Here is a 22,509-nt window from a genome sequence, read left to right as displayed (position 1 = left end):
CAGCTGGTCAAGAAGGCTCAGCAGCTGCTGTATTTCCTGAGGAGGCTGAGGAAATTTGGTATGTTGGCCAAGATCCTCAGCAGGTTCTACAGCTGCACTGTGGAGAGCAGCCTGACAGCTGCATCACTGCATGGTACGGCAGCACTACTGCAAACCACAAACACCTGCAGAGAGTGATAACAACTGTGGAGAAGATCATCAGGACCCCGCTGCCCTCTCTGCAGAGCAGCTACCATCACAGAGTCCAGAGGAGAGACACACCTCTGCCCTCGAGACGAAGGTTCAGAAGTGTGAAATGTAGAACATCCAGACTCAACAACTCCATCTTCCCCACTGCTATCAGACTCCTGAACAGCTGACCGACCTCAAACTGCAGTTTGCACATCAGGTCACTTTGCACACTAAGTTCATTTTGCACATTAAACTCCATGTACATCCATGTACATCGACATCTGCAGACCACACGTGTCTTCAGTTACTTATTTGTACTTATTTGCAGTTATTTATCTTTTTATTTTATTTTTTTAAGTTATTTTTTATCCTTATTTTATCTTTTTATTTATTCTTATCTTGTTCTTTTAACCATTATCTAACTTGGCATTGTGCACGGTGTGTTTAGATTCAGTTTAAATTCAGGGACACGGAGCCCCTGTTGATCCTCTACCTAATCACACGAGCCACGGTGTGAAAACGGGTGTGGGTCACAATCAGCCAAGGTTTTGGGTGCTGTCAATGAGCCTAACGACAGCCGTTAGCATCATTTCAGTGTTTCAGTCATAAAAACACTTCCTGTCTCTGTGGTGGTTACAGTGACATCATGCAGTTTGTGCTTTGACCTCCAGAGGGCGACAAATCAGCACAGACAGAGAGCTCCATTCAAACTTTGCTGCCATCAGGAATAATTCTTCAAATATAATCATCAGTGTTTGAGCAGTTATGATATCAGGGACAATCTAGACATGTGTGACAATACTGAACATGTCACATGACACACCTCAAACATCATGTGATCCACTCTCAGTCTGCACTTTCATTCATGACTTCAACAGGTTGAAATGAGCTTTGAAGAAACATTCAGTGAAATAAATCTTTCATGGATTCATGTGAGCAGCAGATGAACTTTGTACCAACAACATCTTCAATAACAGAGTCTGAATGAAGCTCAGGTGTTGATGCTGCTCCCTGATTGGACGCTTGGTTTCAGCTCTGCTCTCAGTCTTTACTGCACAGGTGAAGGTAGAAAGTGTGACTGGATCTATAGACTGGAAACAGAGAAACATGCTGAACATTTGAAGCTTTGCAGCAGAAATGTTCATGTTACAAATACAGCAGAGCTGATCTGGGATCAGTGTGTTCACACCTGCAGCTACAACAAGGTTTCATGTCTCCACACGTCAGCATGTGAACTTTACTCTGACTCAGTCTGAGCAGTCAGACGGCATATTTTTAAAGTTAACACATCAGCACACACAGAGCTGAGCCCCTCCCACCTGTGCTGAGTTTCAGGTGGAGCCCCGCCTCCTTCCAGGAAGCAGCTCACCTGTGTGTCCGTGTTTAGTGTCCAGGTGTGGAGTGGAGCTTGTTGTTGGTGTGAAGAAACTGTAAGTTTGCTTTGTTTCCTCCTTTAACAGTTTGTCTTTAGGAACTTTACTGTTTGTTCAGCTCGTGTTTGATTTCTTCACACAACAAACTGTGTGTGTTTGTATTTCCGGTCTCTCCATTAAAGTCAGTGTGTAATGTTTCCTGGCTAACATCAGCTGTGTGCAGCTTAGTTCAGCACAAATCTGCCGCTCCATAGTTCACGGTAACGGACTCACAGCTGGACCAACGAGGCCGAGTGTGTCCGCCACTCTGAGCTACGTTCGTGTTTGTGTACTTGTAGTTTGTACTTTGAGTTCACTCAGAGCCCACAGAGGACGCAGCGTACGTGATGACGTCACAGCCCTTTACCTCCTTTACTGTCACTGTGATTAATATTTACACACGAGACACCTGCAGAGCTCTGACGCTAAGCTAGCACACAGTATGCTAACACTAAGCTAACGCTAAGCTAACACTAAGCTAGCGCTAAGCTAACGCTAAGCTAACGCTAAGCTAGCCAAGAACCCAGAGTGAGGTTAAAGCTGAGTAAACACTGACCCCAGACCAGCACCGTGATAAAGTGAGCTGCTGCTGCTGAACTTGAACAGGTAACAAAGTGATGAGCAGTCAGGCTGCAGGTTTCTACCTGTTCATGTTTCTACAGTAGAATCACTTTGAAGTGTCTTTGTGCTGTTTCATCTTTGATTTGTGTTCATAAACACTCAGAGAAACATCACGTGACCTCATCAGGATCTGTGTTGGTGTGTGGGGCTGTACCTCAGCTTTATGTTGTTACATGCTCATTTGTTCATTTTACACAGTAACATCAAAGTAATGTTATGAGGAGTAATGAAGTAACGTACTCCATTACTTTTAATCAAAGTGTTCTGTGTAATATGTGTAATAATGACTGTTTTGAGTAATGACCAACACTGATCACAACAAAGAGGAAATGCCTCCAACATGCACAAACATTTGAGCCACAACATGCAGTTAATGTGCACAAATGTCTTTGATATGCTGCTCAGTGATGGTGGTGACTGTCAGAGCAGAGCTACTGAGAATCAATAAGTAATATCAATGATGGGATCAGAATCACTAAATTCTTCTCATCCCTGTCAGTATCATACATGTGCTGTATAATGTGATAAATGTAGAGGTGCTGGCTGTTCTCTCACTCTGCTGTTTAGCTGTAAAGGACGCCTCCCTGCCTTTGTCTCATTCATGACCTTTAATAGTCTCTTCTAACATGCAGAGATCTGTATGATCTGTTTCATAGAGTCTAACCAGCCTGTACAGGTAACAACAACAGTCACTGCATCACTGACACACAAACGTCATCTCTGTCAATAACAACATTCATACATGGAATAAAAACACATCAGTGGATCATTGCTGGAGCTGATGTTTGTGCTCCTGGTGCAAAGGCTCTCAGTTTCCTCCTTGAAATAACATCAGTGGTGGGTCAGCGACATGCTTTCTTTCCCTCTCAGGTTTAAATATCTGGGACTCTCCACCGTTTGGTTTTAGAGCTGAAGAAGCTTCTCTGATGAAACGTCTTCCAGAAACTTAAAGACGTCTCTTTTCTCTCCAAGCTCCTTAGATCACATGACCTGGATGACTGAACCTACAGACATATTGACCTGGTTTCATGGTCACATGACAGGTCAGAGGTCAGCGACTGTAACTCAGTTACTCCTGTTAATGTGAACTCACTGAGTGTTTGTGGTTTACCTCTCAGACTGACTGAAGATGATGATGGAGGAAGAGGAGGACAGAGCAGAGTCTGCAGGGTCCAGCTGTCCGTCTGTGAGGAGTGACCGGTCCAAAGGTTATAATCCAGAGTTCAGTGGTGAACCTGGAGCAACGAGGTCAGAGAGCTGAACTCACTGAGTAACAGAAATAATTCTGCACTGACATTATAATCAGTGTTGACTCTGGTTGATTGTCTGACTGTGTTTGTGAGCTGAGAGGAAATGAAAATGAGTTTGTAACAAAAATCAGTTTTGTCCAGTTTTCCTGTAAAAAGCTGAACTCTAATCTAAGAGGATGTTACTGACAGGAAACAGCTGCATTATCTGCAGTCTGTGTGATCACAGCTGCTTCAATCATGTTTGTGTCTGCAGAGGTCAGAGGTCACAGTCTGCAGGGTCCAGCTGTCCCTCTGTGAGGAGTGACTGGTCCAAAGGTGGAAATCCAAACTTCAGTGGTGAACCTGGAGCAACGAGGTCAGAGAGCTGTGATGACTCCTTTACATGTTTGTGTTTCCTGGATAAATATGACCTGAAACATCCTCAGATTGTTACAAAGATTCATTAAAAAGAAAACAATGAAAGAGAAAAGATCCAAATGTTCGACTTGGTCATTTGCTGTTTGAGGACAGTGATGCTCATATCTGTGGGGAAAGTGTGACCTGAGTGGGTTCATGTTTGTCTTTAAAGAACAGAGCTGCTCTGATTCTCTTTGTGTCTGATCTGTTAAACAGTCTGAGAGGTCACACAGAGACCCAGCAGCTAAAGCCTGGATCATACTGGCTGCTGTTACTCCATCAGGACAACACTGAACCACAGTGGTGTGGATGTAGTGGATAAATCCCACCATACTGATGCTCAGAGTTAACCACAGGGAACAAAACCAGATGTTACCTTCAGATTGTGACCTTTGGAGTGGACGATGCAGATTTCAATAGAGAATAAATGTTGTTGTTTTTCAGCTGTGAAGAAAGAATCTAATTTTCTGAACTTAAGAATTTATGATGCTGGAAACAACATGGAGACTATAACACAACATTTCCACTGTGTTCATAGAATGAATGTAAAACTGTCAGACATTCATTAAATATGCAAAATGTCTACAGAAGCATCAGAGGGTCAGACGTGAAGCACTCAGTGATTTTGATCAAATGACTCATCAGTTATTGATCTGTACTACACTGATCTACCACGTTAGTAAAGCTGGTGTTCTGGTGGTGGAGGGAGACTCGGATCATGTTCTGGTTTTGGAGCAGTGATCTGCTGATGGTTCAGTTTGATGAGCTTCTTCAAAATCATCCCTGACATCACCACTGAAAGGACGTCCATGAAAACAGACTGAAAATTACTGATATGTTCACAATCTGAGAGTTTAAAACTTGACAGACTTGATTCAGATGAAGTTATTTGAGCAGAAACTCCTGGATCTTTATCCTGTGTTGATCTAATCCTTCATGGTTCCTCCACAGAGTGGAGCAGCAGAGCTCAGAGGTTCCCAGTGGTCAGTCTGCCCAGCAGCATCAAACACAGCTGGACTCCATATTTATGGTCTGTACATGCACAACAACTACTGTTACATCTGTTCTGTTCACAGTCATCTCCATGCTGCTCTTTGGAGACCAGTGGATCGTCAGTGTGTCCAACATGGATCTGATGTTTGGCTCCATGATTTCAGTCTGATTGGCTCATTCATAAATATTCTGTTCCAGCTGCTGGAGGACAACATCATCACTTTTGTGAAGAACGAGCTGAAGAAGATCCAGAAGGTTCTGAGTCCAGATTACCCAGAATGCTTAGAGAGTCAGAGGAGCAGCAGCAGAGAGGCATTTGTGAAGATCACGGTGGACTTCCTGAGGAGAATGAAGCAGGAGGAGCTGGCTGACCATCTGCAGAGCAGTAAGAGGATTTATCTAAAGATTTAAGCTGCTGGATAAATGAACATTTTCCAGAGATGGAAGATGGAGCAACATGTTTTAAAGATTAGTTCTTTTTGGAATTGAGTGTTTATTTTTCTTCTCATTCAGAACTTCAAGCTGCAGTTTGTCATCGTAAACTTAAGTCTAAGCTGAAGAAGAAGTTCCAGTGTGTGTTTGAGGGCATCGCTAAAGCAGGAAACCCAACCCTCCTGAATCAGATCTACACAGAGCTCTACATCACAGAGGGAGGGACTGCAGAGGTCAATGATGAACATGAGGTCAGACAGATTGAAACAGCATCCAGGAAACCAGACAGACCAGAAACAACCATCAGACAAGAAGACATCTTTAAAGCCTCACCTGGAAGAGATGAACCAATCAGAACAGTGCTGACAAAGGGAGTGGCTGGCATTGGGAAAACAGTCTTAACACAGAAATACAGCCTGGACTGGGCTGAAGACAAAGCCAACCAGCACATCCAGTTCATATTTCCATTCACTTTCAGAGAGCTGAATGTGCTGAAAGAGGAAAAGTTCAGCTTGGTGGGACTTGTTCATCACTTCTTTACTGAAACCAAAGAAGCAGGAATCTGCAGCTTTGAAGACTTCCAGGTTGTGTTCATCTTTGATGGTCTGGATGAGTGTCGACTTCCTCTGGACTTCCACAAAACTACAATCCTAACTGACCCTAGAAAGTCCACCTCAGTGGATGAGTTGCTGATAAACCTCATCAGGGGGAAACTGCTTCCCTCTGCTCGCCTCTGGATAACCACACGACCTGCAGCAGCCAATCAGATCCCTCCTGACTGTGTCGGCATGGTGACAGAGGTCAGAGGGTTCACTGACCCACAGAAGGAGGAGTACTTCAGGAAGAGATTCAGAGATGAGGAGCAGGCCAGCAGGATCATCTCCCACATCAAGACATCACGAAGCCTCCACATCATGTGTCACATCCCAGTCTTCTGCTGGATCACTGCTACAGTTCTGGAGGATGTGCTGGAAACCAGAGAGGGAGGACAGCTGCCCAACACCCTGACTGAGATGTACATCCACTTCCTGGTGGTTCAGGCCAAAGTGAAGAAGGTCAAGTATGATGGAGGAGCTGAGACAGATCCACACTGGAGTCCAGAGAGCAGGAAGATGATGGAGTCTCTGGGAAAACTGGCTTTTGATCAGCTGCAGAAAGGAAACCTGATCTTCTATGAATCAGACCTGACAGAGTGTGGCATCGATATCAGAGCAGCCTCAGTGTACTCAGGAGTGTTCACACAGATCTTTAAAGAGGAGAGAGGACTGTACCAGGACAAGGTGTTCTGCTTCATCCATCTGAGTGTTCAGGAGTTTCTGGCTGCTCTTCATGTCCATCTGACCTTCATCAACTCTGGACTCAATCTGATGGAACAACAACAAACAACATCCAAGCGCTCTAGTTTTTTTAGAAAAAAAGAGTCTCTCCACCAGAGTGCTGTGAACGAGGCCTTACAGAGTCCAAATGGACACCTGGACTTGTTCCTCCGCTTCCTCCTGGGTCTTTCACTGAAGACTAATCAGACTCTCCTACGAGGTCTGCTGACACAGACAGGAAGTAGCTGGCAGACCAATCAGACTCTCCTACGAGGTCTGCTGACACAGACAGGAAGCAGCTCACTGACCAATCAGGAAACAGTTCAGTACATCAAGAAGAAGCTCAGTGAGAATCTGTCTGCAGAGAAAAGCATCAATCTGTTCCACTGTCTGAATGAACTGAATGATCGTTCTCTAGTGGAGGAGATCCAACAGTCCCTGAGATCAGGAAGTCTCTCCACAGATGAACTGTCTCCTGCTCAGTGGTCAGCTCTGGTCTTCATCTTACTGTCATCAGAAGAAGATCTGGATGTGTTTGACCTGCAGAAATACTCTGCTTCAGAGGAGGCTCTTCTGAGGCTGCTGCCAGTGGTCAAAGCCTCCAACAAAGCTCTGTAAGTACATATGTGATCATAGCTTTAGCTTTTAAATGTTTATTCTAGTTAACACAGATCAGGTGGAACAACTCAAATAAAATATCAAAAATATTAAGTGGTCATCGGTACTCAGTTTGTTCAATACTGAATACAATGGAGCACAAATTGTCCACGTTTCTGAAATATTTCTGGGTGTAACTGTCACCAAAGTGCAATTTAGACCTGGCCTGTGGTTGTTATCTAAGTGATAATCATCAATTCTACTAAAACAAATACAAAATAAAGAAATTTGACACATTCTGTTGATATCAAAAGCACACTGAACAATTCAGTGTTGTTTTACTGCTGTTCTCTCTTCACTTCTTCTCCTCTGATTCTCTCCACATGTTGCTCTGCATCAGTGCTCAGTTTCCTGACAAAACAAGATGAAATATTGCTAAATATAATAGTATCTCATTACGCTTCAACATAAGTGTTTTATTTTTGTAATTGTTTATCTGTTATTTTTCAGAGTGAGTCACTGTGACCTGTCAGAGAGAAGCTGTGAAGCTCTGGCCTCAGGTCTCAGCTCTCAGACCTCTAATCTGAGACAGCTGGACCTGAGTAACATTAACCTGAAGGATTCAGGCGTGAAGCTTCTGTCTGAAGGACTGAAGAGTCCACGCTGTACACTGGAAACTCTCAGGTGAGATCAAGCATTTTTCTTTCATCAACTGACAGAATTAGCAGATTAATAATAAGGCAGTCCTCTAATAAGAGGAGAAGTGGAGGTGTTTTGAAGGGCAACATACTCTTATGCTGAAAGCAGACTTCTCACAGATTCTGAGGCTGCAGGTTTCATCACTGTCCAACCAAAATTCACTGAACCAGCAGTAAATGAACGTCCAAAATGACGCTTCATGTTTAAAAAACAGATGATCAGGGGGATTTGTGTTTACATCTTTTTTGTGTGATCTGTTCACCTGCTGTTTCAGCTGTTTGGTGGTTGTTGAGATGGTTTTGTGAACTTTTAGCTGAGATCCTGACGTTTCTGTAGATACCACACATGTCTAATTACTTTGTACAGCATGAATGGCCATAACGAGGTTTTTAACAGTAAGAAAAGTTGTAAAACTTCAGAAAATATAGTTAAAAGTCCAAAACCTTCTACGTCTGGTGGCTTGTGGTAAGGAGCAGATCAAACGAGTAAAGAATTACGTTATAATTATAAATGGCTTCAACAGCACATTCAGGTCTGTGAGACTCATTCAGACACTGAGCCGTGGCTCTGTGCTACATGCACATATTTCTGCATCTCTGCCATTCAGACACACTTTATATATAGTTTATTTTATGTAGTATTCAATACTGAACTGTACATTTAGTCTTTTTAAAGGCAGCAAGTTTTATTCAGTGTTTTCATAAAAGCCTTATTTCTATCCATTTACTGCTATTAGGAAGAACACGTGAGGTTTAAGACCTGGACCAGTTTGAAACCTTTTGTCCTCCACAGTGGAAAATGGGTGGAAATAAAAATGGGTCTCACTTTAGCCAGCTCCTAATTTTATCAGTTCTACTCTCAGCGTCTCCTGTATATCTCCTGTATAAATGTTGCACTCAGCTTTGTGGTCTCCAATATCACTGAAATGCAGCCAGATGCTGCTCATTTTGCCTTTTCACTCTTTCCTGACACGCTTGCATTTCAGTACAGCTCCCATTTCTCTGTGTACTGGTCTCTACCACTACCCTTGCTGTCTATGGGACATTTCCGTCCTCTTTCACATAATGGTATGATCCCAGTCTGTCTCTTAAAGTGTTTGGCCACATGGTTTGCTCATCAGAATAAAACCTCAGCCGTGCTCACATTGATTATCAGCAAGCCTGAAAATTCATCAATATTTGACATATGAAATTATGTCAAGGGCTGGATTTGGCCCACGGGCCATATGTTTGACACCCCTGGTTTACACAGTTTGGTATTCAATGTACAAGTGAGTTAGCTCTCAGCTAACTAGCAGACAAGCTAACTGCTGGGACTGCATCTTTCTAACAAGAGCGTCAGACACTCAGACTGGTTTCCTTTGTGGATGATGATGTGTTCTCACACTGATCCTTCATGCTGATGCTGCCATCCACCCACTGCTCCTGGATTCCTCATCATCATCTCCATCAGCCCTCACAATACTCCACCTTCATCAGCTTCATGTTCAGCAGCCTGGATGGACAGTAATTCTTTCCATGGGTTATGGTGGGACATTGAGAGCTGAAGTCAAACAGCAGTGAGAATGAAAGACTGATTCATTTCTATTTAGTCTTGTGATGTGCAGCTTTGTTCAGAGCATTAAGGCCCAGCAAAGATTACTGAGGTCATAGAGTCCTGATGAAACCTGTGTGCTTATAGAAACTGAGACCAGATGAACCAGAATAGAAGGACATTAAAATGAAGTGTCAGCTACACAAAGGCAAAGCTATTCAGTTGTTGCTGTGAGTTATTTAAATGGAGGATGGAGTCAGACTTTAAGCTGCTGGACTCAGTCACTATATCCTGTTGTCCTCATAGAACCTGGACACACAGACTCACCTGTGACACAGTGACACACAGTGTGGGCTACACACACATTAGAAAGTGGATCAGTCACACTTGTGCAATCATTTGTTGTGCTGGGAAACCATGAACACTTTGAATCACATTAATGGCTTTGTTACAGCAACATTCAATCATGAGTTCAAAAGTAGTGCATTGTGTACTTATTTTAATAGTACTGCAGTATGAGAAGTGCAACATTCAGTGTGCAGAAACAGATCAGGTGCTTTCTAACAGCAGTGTTCCCTTTAACACAGCAGCAGTTCAAATATTTCTGTCAGTCTGAGCTGAAACATGAATCTAATCAAATATCAAATCAAAGTTCTTTGCCTCTGCCAGGACGTTAACATTTGATCTAGTTTTTTACAAAGTTCCCTCAGCGTCCAGAGCCACCAACATACCTTTGATCAACAGCAAGTGAACATTTATAAATGTGTGTTTGCAGAACAGGAAGCAGCAGAACTATTGTTCTGTTATCAGGCAGCAGCACAAACGCTCATCAGCTCATTTACTGTGCAGGACTTTGAGTGTGTGAAGTGTGTGTTTGTGCTGGATTTCCTTTGGAGAATCTCAGTCAGAAACCAGACAAAGAAAAACTCTTTCAACAGTCCAGGTTGAGTTGACAACATGAACTGCATTTATCTTCCTCTGACTGACATGTTCTTCCTCCTCTGCACCGAGCCAGCTGCTAAGACTCACAAGCTCATTGACATTTTCTGATGATAAAGAAACTCTCTTCTTCTGCACAATATGAGCAGCAACAGAGAAGAAGCTTTCACAGGTACAGATGTTGCAGCTGTGGCCAAGTACATGTGCTGCATGTTGGAGCAGCACTCTAATGGACAGGCCTCTGTACTGATGGTGGGCTCTGCTCTGTGTCCACCACACTGTTCTCAGCTGAGTCTTCCTCCTGTTCACAATCACACTCTGATCAAGCATGTTCACGTTGTAACGCCGTGGCTTTCGTAGTCTCTCCTTTTTCTACAGCTCATGTGTTCTTCTTGTGGTGCTGTGTCTTGAGGCTCATACATGCCGTCATTTGTTGATCCTAAGAACGTTCCTCAGACCGACTTCTTCAACAACAGATAACTTTAGTTGTATCAACACTGCCTCCTGGAACAGTTTAAAATGAACATGTCAAAGATCTGTACCTGTCTCCATGTTTCTGTCCCCGCCCCTTTCTTTCTGTCCTTGGTCATGTGAGCGCTGCAGTAGTATTAGGCCCACCCTCAATGCTCCCATTGACTGAGACGCATAATGACGCCCATTTCAAGCCAGCACTGATCAACATCCCTCCTGTGACCCATGGCTTTTATATTCAGAGCCAGTGAGCACTTTCACAATAATCATGATTTTAAACACTGTGATTAAAATAATTACTGACGTTAATCAGTTAATGAGTTAACGAGATTATAACAGGTTAAGTTGCCCTAATAATTAGACTTTGGTGACAAACTGATGTGATCTCCATGTTTCCTTTGTTGGACTGTGGGCGAGTGTCAGAACTAAATGTACTGAGTAACATGTAGAGTTTAAACATGTGTCAGTTCCAGTTTTAGAGCTCTAAAGTGCAGCTATCATGTTAGGAATATGTTAGGAATAGACAGGAACACTGAGCACACTGAGGTCAAATCTTTATTTTACCACTCGCTGCATTCTTGATGTTCATGAATTCAGCAGCTTCATGATTGTCTGCAGCATTAATCTCATATTTCCATTAAAGTGTTGAATTTGACTGTTTGATGTTCTTTATGATCTCTGGCACCAGTTCATCTGTAGGCTGAGCTCAGTCCATCCATTTAGTGAAATAATGTTTAAAGGTCTCCTTGTTCTGTGAGCGTGCACAGATCCTGAAGCAGAAAGCCTGGGTTACAGAGAAATGATCATCACTGTGATGATGCTCATCATCTCTGACTGGGATTTGAGGTTTTGTCAAAGCAGCAAAGAAAGCCTGGCTATGTTGGACTGGGTGTGGCAGCAGCTCCCAGTTTGAGTTCAGGAGACAGACACCCTCTCTACTTTGAAGATCAGCTTCAAACTTTCCTTTTTGATAAAGCTTATAGTTCGAGCTGGATCAGGTGACCCTGAACCATCCCTTAGTTATGCTGCTATAGGCTCAGGCTGTTGGTGGACTTCCCATGATGCTCTGCTTTCTTCTCCCCTCTTTTCACTCCTGATGCTTTTATATGTCACTACTGCATGTCCTTAACTTTTGTCTCTCTGTTTTGTTCTTGTCTCTCTGAGCTCATCTCTTCTCTTTCCCCTCACCCTGCAACCAGTCATGGTAGATGCTCCTCCTGGAGCCTGTTTTCACTGGGAGGATCTTTGTGTCAAAGGGAGCTCTTCTTCCCACCATCACCAAGTGCTGCTCACAGTGGAGGCTGTTACCTTACACTGTTAAACAGCTTCAGATGACTGTTGTTGTCTGTTGGGTATTGTCACTTATAAATAAAGTTACAATGGATGGATAGATGTTATTGTGACAAAGAGAAAACAACTGTTGACAGATAGATTGTTGTTTTGTGTGTCTGCAGTCTGTCAGGCTGTCTGATCACAGAGGAAAGCTGTACTTCTCTGGCCTCCGCTCTGAGCTCCAACCCCTCCCATCTGAGAGAGCTGGACCTGAGCTACAATCATCCAGGTCCCTCAGGAATGAAGCTGCTGTCGGCTGGACTGAAGGATCCAGGCTGGAGACTGGACACTCTCAGGTATGGAGAGAAAATCTGATAGAGGAGGAAGAGCTGGAAACATTTCCCGTGTCTTTCACTCACTTCCTGTTTGTTTCCTGCAGATGACACATGAACAATCACACATGCAGGAATATTTTCAGGGACAGACACACTAGTCTAGCTGGATAGTTCATGGATATTTATGTAGGGGTCTCCAAGGAGTCTGTTTGCAGGAACATTTAGGTCACAGGTGTACCTGATATAGATGCCAGTGTACCTAATAAAGTGTCAGCTAACATTTGGAAATGGAAGCTTAAATAATGACAAACTGTACATTCACAGCTGAATTCACAATAAATTTGTTCTGAAGTGCACATTTTTCTGTTATTGTTCTCAAACAACAGAATGAGAATGAAATATTGATTCTAACAGGGCCCATAAACAGCATTAGCTTAGCAGCATTAGCTTATCAGAGTTTCTATCATGGTCACAGAAATCTTTAGCAGAGAAAAGTGGCCTACTTAGCAATAACTGCTCAAGTTGTATAAAGAAAGGGAAAACAGTATTAGCATTAGCTGCTAATGGCAGCTTACTTAGCATAAACTCTTCACATCTTTATAATGCAAGGGAAAGGAGTCACTCATGGAAGCCTATTTAGCATTAACGTCTCACATCATTATAAAACAAGAGAAAAGGGTATTAGCATAAGCTACTAATGCTTATTCACCTCAAATTAGCTTTAGCTGCTAATGGTAGCCTACTTAGCATTAACTCCTCACTAATATAATGCTAATTCATATCAAATTAGCATTAGCTGCTCATATTGTTATAAGGAAAGAGAAAACAATATTAGCATTAGCTACTAATAGTTATTCAGCCCTAATTAGAATAAGCCTCTAAAAGCAGCCTACTTAGCATTAACTCCTCACATCGTTGTTACCCAACGGGAAAGAGTATTAGTATTAGCTACTATCATTTTTAATAAGTAAGAGAAAACAGTGTTAGCATTATTGAATAATGCTAATTCACACTAAATTAGAATTACCTATTTACAAGAGCGTACTTAGAATTAGCTGCTCATATTGTTAAAAAGTAAGGGAAAACAGTATTAGTATTAGCACATAATGCTAATTCACGTCAAAGTAGCATTAGTTAATAATGGCAGCCTACTTAGCATTAACTGCTCACTAATATAATGCTAATTCACATCAAATTAGCATTAGCTGCTCACATTGTTAAAAGGGAAAACAATAATAGCATTAGCTGCTAATAATTATTCACCTAATTAGAGTTAGCCCCTAATGGCAGCCTAGTTAGCATTAACTCCTGACATCGTTATAATGCAGGGGAAAAGGGTTACCATTATCGGATAATGCTAATTTACATCAAATTAACAATAGTTAATAATGGTAGACTTCGTATCACTAGCTGCTGTCATTCTTACAAAGCAAAGGAAAACAATATGAGCATTAGCTGCTAATGCTTTTTCATCTAAAATTAGCATTAGCCACTAATGGCAGCCTACTTAGCATTAACTCCTCACTAATATAATGCTAATTCACGTCAAATTAGCATTAGCTGCTAGCATCAGCCTACCTAGCACTAGCTGTTCACATTGTTAAAAGGGAAGAGAAAACGATATTAGCATTAGCTACTAATAATTATTCACCCCTAATTAGAATTAGCCGCTAATGGCAGTATACTTAGCATTAACTCCTCACATTGTTATAATGTAAGGGAAAAGAATTAGCATTATCTAATAATGTTGACCTTGGCCCACTGGAAAAGTTCAGAACTAAAGATTTAGGAGTGTTTCTCGATAGCTCTTTCTCATTTGAGAAACAAATAAATTCTGTTATTAAAACCAGCTGTAAGGTTTATATTGTTGATTGTCATTTATACTTAGAAATATTTACTCATATATGCTTAGAGTTGTATAATTGATTGCATAATGATAGAGGATTGATCCTTAGTAGTGTGTAAAGACTCTGTGTGCCTTCCAGAATGCTCTGGCATGCACACACCACTTGGGGCCATGAAAGAGGTCGTACCCTCTCTTACTGATTTATGGTGTAGGACAGGGGTCTCAAACTCAATTTAGCTGGGGGCCGCTGCAGGCAGAGTCTGGGTGAGGCTGGGCCGCATTAGGTTTTCCACAAGAAAGGCATGGTTAAAAAATTCCAATCTTCTCAAATCTCTTTATTTTTATTTTTTAACACAAAATATGAAAAATAAATAAACAAATTAAGAATTAATAAGAAAATAAATCAATCTGTAATACATAAATAAAATAATAATAAGATGTTTTTAGTCAGTGAACTTGTGTGTATCTTTCAGGCTTCTATATCTGCTGTATTTAGATTGAAATGTCTGTATCAACAGTTCTATAACCTTCTTCTGAACATGAATGGAACACTGTAGAAAATGAACTGTTCTTCTGAACATGGCTTCTCTTGCCTACTCCTTGCTGCTAGAGACTAGAGATGGCACGATACCACTTTTTTATGTCCGATACCGATACCAATATCATAAATTTGGATATCTGCCGATACCGATATGAATCCGATATAGTGTTTTTTAATCAACAAAACTGTTTTTTAAAATATCTTGCTGCATTTTGCAAGTCTGCAAGTTCATACTCAAGTTTAAAACAACAACTACACTAAAGCTATTCTGTTATACCTGTATACAAAAAAAACATTTCATAGTTCAGCAATACTGATCAATCTAATAAACTTAGACCTACACCATCCTCCCTATTCTGGTATTTTAAAGAGTACTTAGCGTAAATATTAAGCAACCTAACTAATAGGGTTCCAACTCCCAGCAACAACAAAAATAAATAAATAAAAAATAGGGAACCACCCCTCACACTCCACCTCATGATGCTTAATCGACGTAATCAACCTTAATTTGATGCATTGTGAAAAAAAATGCACAGAAATCAATTACTTTTCAAGAAATATTAAATAGATTCAACATCTTTCTTCAACAAAATTGCAGACTGCACAGATGGTACCTTCCCAAAGTAAAAAGTACTATAGCTTACTAGGGTATATATATTAGACTTAATAGTCACTATATACAGTAATTGACTTCTATTCATTTTACATCAAATTAAAACTTTGGGTGTAAGATTCAGATAATTATTTATTAAAAGCTCGACATTTTAAATGAGAATAAGAAAGAAAAGTATGTCTTTGTGCCCCCTTTTCCCAGTTAATGCCCTATCGGCCCCCCCTGGCTAAACTTTGCTAGAGTTTAGCCGCCCCTGCACAGTTACCAGCGTCAGCTACGTAGAAAAAGATCCTGGTGTAGAAAGTAATATTAAATAAATTGTAACAACAGCTGATCAAGCTTAAACGTGCTGCTGTTGTTCAGCCGCTGGTTTCCTCTTTCTGGTGCAAAGTGGACCAAAAACAAACAAGAGAGACGGACTCGCGACAGAAAAGCCGATCAGCTGATCGTTAAGCAGTTTCATGATTGAAGTAGCAGCCGGAGAGCGAGAGGCAGTCGCTTGTTAAGCTTAACGTGGGAATGCTTTACAAACATTCAGAGATGGACTTACACACTTGCTTTACTTCTCTCGGGGATAACTTTGTCGAAGATGAAATGCCAGGTTGCTAGCGAAGCTCCAAATGCTATCCAGACCACCGACAGGTCCCGCATGCCACAGCCGCTCTATCACGTGATGCATACTGCTCCGACGTGCTAACGTTCTGAGGTGAGTTACGGCGTGTTGCAAGTTTTGTGAGGTGCTTTCGTGATATTTAATGGATCGGATTACATTTTTTATTTTTCTCCGATATCCGATCCAGTAATTTAGGTCAGTATCGGACCGATACCGATACGTAATATCGGATCGGTCCATCTCTACTAGAGACCTGGCAGCGTTTCCTCTCGCATAGCCGAGCCAGATTTGGCCTGAGGGAGGAAGCAGTTGCGACCCTCAGTATGTCTTGAAGATGATCATCCGTAAGTCTGGACCTGTACTTGGACTTATTGAAGTTCAAAGTGGAGAAGAGCTTTTGGCACAAGTATGTGCTACCAAAAAGGCACATGGTCCGCTTGAACATTCGGGAAAGCCGAGGGAAACTAGGGCTCAAGTCTCTCAAAAACTGTCCAAGCTTGTCTGCTTTTCCACTCACCTCCCTGAACTTTGCTTTGAGTTCAGAGTTGCACTGCAGCTCAATGAGCTCCATTTGAAGCACAGAAGGGGCATCTTGCACATCAAAGGAGAAGGGGTCCGCAAAAATGTGAAAGGTGGCTCTGTGTGTCTTGAAGTCAGCAAATCTGTGATCAAATTCCTCCTGTAGCCTCAAAATGACATCAACATACTTGTCAGCACTGAATGGTGTGCCTGCATCCACGAGAGCCTTGCATGCTGGGAAATGGCAAAGGTTTGTCTGAGAGAGCTGAGCTTTCCAGAGCGCCAGTTTTGTGGAGAATGCTCTCACGTTGTCATAGGCAGCACTGACAAGTTGCCCCTGGCCTTGTAACGTCTTGTTCAGTACATTAAGCTCTTGTGTCATATCAACAAGAAAAGCTGAGTCCATGAGCCATTTGGGATCAGTTAGCACAGGAACACTAACTCCATCCTTCTCCATGAAGGCTTCACTTCTGCTCTCAACTCAAAAAGTCTCTTTAATACATTTCCCCTGCTGAGCCAACGTACCTCAGTGAAGTCGAGCACATCCCCATATTCTGACTCCATTTCCTCTAAAAAAGCACAGAACCTTCGGTGCTTTAAGCCCCTGGATCTGATTTGGTTGATGCATTTCACAACAATAGACATCACATTGTCAAACTTCAGGCATTTGCTGCAAAGGACCTGCTGATGGATGATGCAGTGCAGAGCAATGGCCTCCTCCACGCCTTCCTCTTCCAGTTTGTTTTGTGCCACCAGTCCATGTTTCCTCCCTGTCATTGATGGCGCTCCATCTGTTGTTATTCCAACAAACCTCTTCCATGGCAAACCAACATTCTCAATGGCATCACACAGCTTGTAAATATCTGCTGAGCGGTGGTCTGGCCATGCATTGGAATTACTGTGAGCAGCTCCTCCATCACTTCAAAACTGTCATCAACACCACGGACATACATTGGGAGCTGGGCAGTGTCGGTGATGTCTGTGGTCTCATCAAGAGCGACTGAGTATACACTGAAACATTTGGCTTTCTCACACAGTTGGTCATAAATGTCACTTGACAGGTCAGAAATGCGATCTGCTGCGGTGTTGGCACAAAGGCTGATGTTGCTAAACTGACCTTTCTTTCCCGGACAGACTATATTTGCAGCCTGCAATATGCACTTTTAGACAAATGCACCTTCTGTGAATGGCTTCCCTGCTTTAGCAATCATCTCACTAACCACGTGGCTCCGACTGCTGCATTATTCTCTTTGGTTGCTTTCTTGGAGAAATCTTGCTGCCCCAGTAGATCTGTTTTAAGACTGGCAACCCGGTTCGCTCTCTCGTCTCCCTGGTATTTTGCATCCAGCTCAGCATGTCTAGTTGTGTAATGACGTTTCAAATTGTATTCCTTGTGCAGAGCAACTTTCTCTGTGCAAATAAGACAGGTCGGGGTGCCCCTGTGCTCAACAAAGAAATATTGCATTTCCCACTTTTCCTGAAATTGTCGGTGCTCATCACCAACCTTTCTCTTCACCGCAGGCTTTGAAAAAGACATGTTTTGGGCTATGTGACATTTATAATTCTACTTGGTGTCACTGTCGCATTGAAGTTTCAATCAAGCGTTTAGCCGACGGACGGGGAACGTCTCAACGCGTAGAGAACGTCATTTCTGCTTCTTTTTCTTGCAACCGTAGCACGGCGATCGGCAGATAAAAAGCCGGTAGCAGTCTCCTTTGTTTTTACGCTCGATGTTCATGTCTTTCATGACGACACGAACACCGTGGCGTTTGCAGATGGTAGAAAGTGCAGGGATATCGAGCGCAAAACAGGCGACTGCTCACGGCGCCGGGCTGTTGTTACAGGAGAAAGAAGCGGAAATGACACCGTGACATATAACAAATAACATCAGCTGTTTCTGATGTTAGTTGTTTTGACTGCTTTTACATTATATTGAAATATATGTAATGTTCATGTTTGCTGCAATGCAAACGCAGTGATGCAAATAAAAACATCGAGCCACAAATTACGGTGCGACCCTATAATTAGTCCGGGTTACCGGGGACTGTTGTTGCCGATGAACAGGTGTCGCTATGTGACTGCAGACTAAATTGGGCTGCATTGAGTTCATGACTTTTCTTTTATCCCGCCGCCTACGCATCACTGTGAGAGTTAATATGAGATCTCTCTCTGTGGAAAAATAACTTTAAATCCCACTGACGTGTGTATAAATCTATATACGTATAATGTCCCGCTGGGCAGCAACTTAAAAAAACAACTTTTTTTGAAGTGTTGTGAACGCAGCGCGCTGGGGCGAATGTCGGCGTTTGCCCAATAGAAAGGAGGAAGCCAGCCAGGCACAGGAAAGAAAGAAACACTCCAGGGCAACGCTGCTGGAACTTTGACTCATTGAGAAATGTTTCCCTGCTTGCATCAAGCCCGGCTGGTGTCCCCTGAGATCCATATCCCACCCTGATTGGTGGGTTAATTCAGCTCCGCCCACAACACTGTAAAGTGTCATACATTATCAAACTAACATTACATTTTCATATTAAGGTGGGGCCAAAAACTATCGTCCTGCGGGCCGCAATTGGCCCGCGGGCCGCGAGTTTGAGACCCCTGGTGTAGGAGGACACCTACTCTGTGTCTGGTTAAGTATAAGAGCCCTTTGTTAGGGGGACCGCTGGACTCTTAGCACCAGCTTTGGGGTCACAGGGTCACATCTGGAACACACACACACACACGCACACAGACACACACACACACTCTATGCACAGACTGGTACTCTTTGTTCATACCTGTGTAAGACGTCATATGTTAATGAACTTGTGCATATTCATGTAAGCTCAATAAAGAGCAGTGTTACGAGGGAGCAGACGAGAGCGACTGAGGTCAAGTGAAGGAACGGCGCTGTCACAGTTCTCTCCCTCATCAATTGTCTGGTTCCAGCGGTGGGTCTGTGCTAGACGACCCATCACCAGCTTTTTCCACTGGTTACCAGTACGTGGTAGAATCCACTTCCAGATCTGGTTGTCTTTAAATCTGTGAATGGATTGGCTCCATCTTATCTCTCTTTAACAAAATAATCCAAGTGGAGCCCTCAGGTCTGCAGATAAGCAGCTTCTGACCAGAACTAGACGTAAAAACAGAGGTGAGCTTTATCGATGGCTGCAGCCAAACTCTGGAACAGTCGCCCTTCACATCAGGTCGTCACCAACACTGGACATTTTTAAAAGCCGGTTGGAAACACATTTGTACTCTGTAGCTTTCAATCCTGACCAGTCTTTATAGTCATTACTGTGTATGTTTCCTATTTTCTCTCTACTCTGTGCAGCACTTTGGCTCAAGCTGTTTTTAAATGTGCTGATAAATAAATGTAGATTTCTTTGAATAAAACAGTGGAGCCGAGCTTTGAGCTCAGTGTGTAACAGTGTGTGTGTGAGAGCCATGTAATGTCCATGTGTGCATGCTGACTGTGCTGCTCTGACCCCCCTCCTCCTTTCAGGGTGGAGCCTGCTGGAGTCCGATGGTTGAGACCAGGTCTGAGGAAGTGTAAGTGTGTTTTTAATGGGATTCATGAAAACAAAGCAGCACACATTCAACCATCTTCATCATGTCAGGAGTCATCATCAAAGTGTCAATCAATGAACAGATGATGGATCAATAACTGCAGCTGGATTGTGTTTGTTCTCTCCATCAGATTCCTGTCAACTCACAATCGACACAAACACAGTGAACACAAAGCTCCAACTGTCTGACAACAACAGGAAGGTGACACATGTGGAGGAGGTTCAGTCATATCCTGATCATCCAGACAGATTTGATGTTCGTCAGCTGCTGTGTAGAAATGGTCTGACTGGTCGCTGTTACTGGGAGGTCGAGTGGAGAGGAGACGTTTTTATATCAGTGAGTTACAGAAGCATCAAAAGGAAAGGAGGCAGTGCTGACTGTTTGTTTGGATACAATGATCAGTCCTGGAGTCTGAGCTGCTCTGATGGTGGTCCTCAGTCTGTCTGTCACAATAAGATACAAACATCCATCTCCTCCTCCTCCTCCTCTGTCTCTAACAGAGCAGCAGTGTATGTGGACTGTCCTGCTGGCACTCTGTCCTTCTACAGAGTCTCCTCTGACACTCTGATCCACCTCCACACCTTCAACACCACATTCACTCAAACTCTTTATCCTGGGTTTAGAGTCTGGTATCCTGGTTCCTCAGTGTCCCTGTGCTGAGTGGAGTGTAAAGAGTGTCTCCTGTTACAGAAACACTCTGACTGTTGAACAGATAGTTCAGTCTGTACAGGTCTGTCTCTTTCACTCACAAACACGTTTTCAGATTCATGGATTCAATCAGTTGATGTTTGAAACTCTTCTAAATGATTCCTTGTAAACTTCTTCCTCTTCAGTCACAAACAAACAGGAAGTGATGTCACATGTGTTCCTGTCCACACAGCAGAATGAGTCTATTGCTGACAGTGATGTACAAACAGAGTGAGCATTTCTGAGGCCCAAAATAAACTGAGTAGTTCACTGAATGAACAATGGACTGTGAGCTCAGTTCCTTCATCATTAGTATGGATTATATATGTATATGTATTATATTAGTATCATATATATCAGGTGCTGCTGCTTTCAGTCATTGTGCAAATGTGCTGTTTGTAAGCTTGTAAAGCTGCAGTCAGCTGAGACTGAAGAAGTCACCTGATCAGTGAGCAAACGTTTCTGAAAACGTCCAGATGAACAGAATCAACCTTTTGGGATCAGCCAGCAATGCAGCATCATTGTTGTTCAGCTTCAGAGGTTTGCAGGAATGAACTGATGACCAGAAACAGCTGCAAAGTCCAAGAAAATACCAGCTGGAGTTCAGCTGCATTTGAAGAAGTCAAAGAAAAGTAAGGATGGCAAAGGGCGACGTTTTCTTCCAAAGAGCTGCAAACATGGTCGACGCCTCATTAGAAGAATCATCTGGACATTTGTGAGGAACTCTAACCAAGAAAGCAACGTCACACAGATCCAACAGACAGTTTCCATGACTGCAAGTGTTGAGTGGAAAAATGCTACATTGCATTATTGCATCCTCTCACCACAGGAGGCGCTGTTGGCACCACTGATTGCTGATCAGCTGTTCTCTGATGATCTGATTGATACTGTGAATAACGGGACTCACTGAACTCTGTGACACAGTGAAGATTACAGAGTTTAACTTCACCCTTTAAGACTGACCACAGAACCAAGTCCGCCAGAGCTTTTGTTATATTTTTACATGCTGTGGAGCCATTTGTGGGAGCATTTCAAGTTGCTATACATCAATACAACTGTTATAGCCCTAATTTTAATAATATGTATGCATTAAGTCCATAGTAACTACATAAACTGCAAAAACAACCTCTGCTCATCCATCTCTGTGTGTATCAGGATACATTTGGTTCATAATACACAGAAAAATCAGAGTTATTACCTGTAATAAATGTGAAAGATTCCTGCAGTGATAACCAGGCAGGACTGAAACACATCCAAGCTGTCACCACGGTAACAGCACCGCCCATCCACAGGTGAGGGGAGGAGCAAAAAGAGGGACTTTGACCATTTTATACTAAAAACACTCAACTAATGTTTCTAATATGAAACAAATAAGCCCACATTAATGTGAGCGTTTATTAAATAATAATAATGATGATTTCCTCCTGATCTCATTTCCACAGCAGAGAAAACTGTGGTGTATATTGAGGTGGAGGGTGTGGTCTGTGGCTCAGGTGTAGAGTGAGGGTGGGGTGCACCACAGCAGCATGCTGGGACTGCTGAGGGTGGAGGAGGGAGTGATGATGACATCAGAGCTGCAGCACAGAGACCAGTGAACACACAGTCTGTTCATCTTTGCATAGATACAATATACAGCACAATATTGAATGACAGACACGCTGTGGGAGCTTCCACAGATACACTGACGTCAGCATCCAGAGTCCT

The 22,509-nt window shown here is 42.7% G+C and overlaps 1 protein-coding gene across 1 annotated transcript; it reads left to right on the top strand.

Annotated features, from left to right (window-relative positions):
• Positions 1 to 1,199: 1,199 nt before the first annotated feature.
• On the top strand, positions 1,200 to 21,944 carry LOC308399190 (protein NLRC3-like). The gene is made up of 10 exons (XM_080886275.1): positions 1,200 to 1,601; positions 3,323 to 3,452; positions 3,708 to 3,809; positions 4,802 to 4,880; positions 5,042 to 5,228; positions 5,357 to 7,205; positions 7,699 to 7,872; positions 12,285 to 12,458; positions 20,054 to 20,100; positions 20,249 to 21,944. The coding sequence occupies exons 2-10, from the start codon at positions 3,334 to 3,336 to the stop codon at positions 20,776 to 20,778; spliced, it is 3,261 nt and encodes a 1,086-aa protein (XP_080742401.1). The 5' UTR covers positions 1,200 to 1,601; positions 3,323 to 3,333; the 3' UTR covers positions 20,779 to 21,944.
• Positions 21,945 to 22,509: the final 565 nt, after the last annotated feature.

This window comes from Rhamphochromis sp. 'chilingali' (assembly GCF_963969265.1).
Source record: "Rhamphochromis sp. 'chilingali' genome assembly, chromosome: 1".
Taxonomy (NCBI): Eukaryota; Metazoa; Chordata; class Actinopteri; order Cichliformes; family Cichlidae; genus Rhamphochromis; species Rhamphochromis sp. 'chilingali'.
This window is presented reverse-complemented; position numbering and strand designations above follow the sequence as displayed.

Bases quoted from the DNA above. Each gene is read 5' to 3' on its own strand.
- LOC308399190 (XM_080886275.1), top strand. From the start codon at position 3,334: ATGATGATGGAGGAAGAGGAGGACAGAGCAGAGTCTGCAGGGTCCAGC. The intron at 3,453-3,707 runs GTCAGAGAGCTG...TTGTGTCTGCAG, and splicing joins GGTGAACCTGGAGCAACGAG to AGGTCAGAGGTCACAGTCTG. The intron at 4,881-5,041 runs GTCTGTACATGC...ATTCTGTTCCAG, and splicing joins AGCTGGACTCCATATTTATG to CTGCTGGAGGACAACATCAT.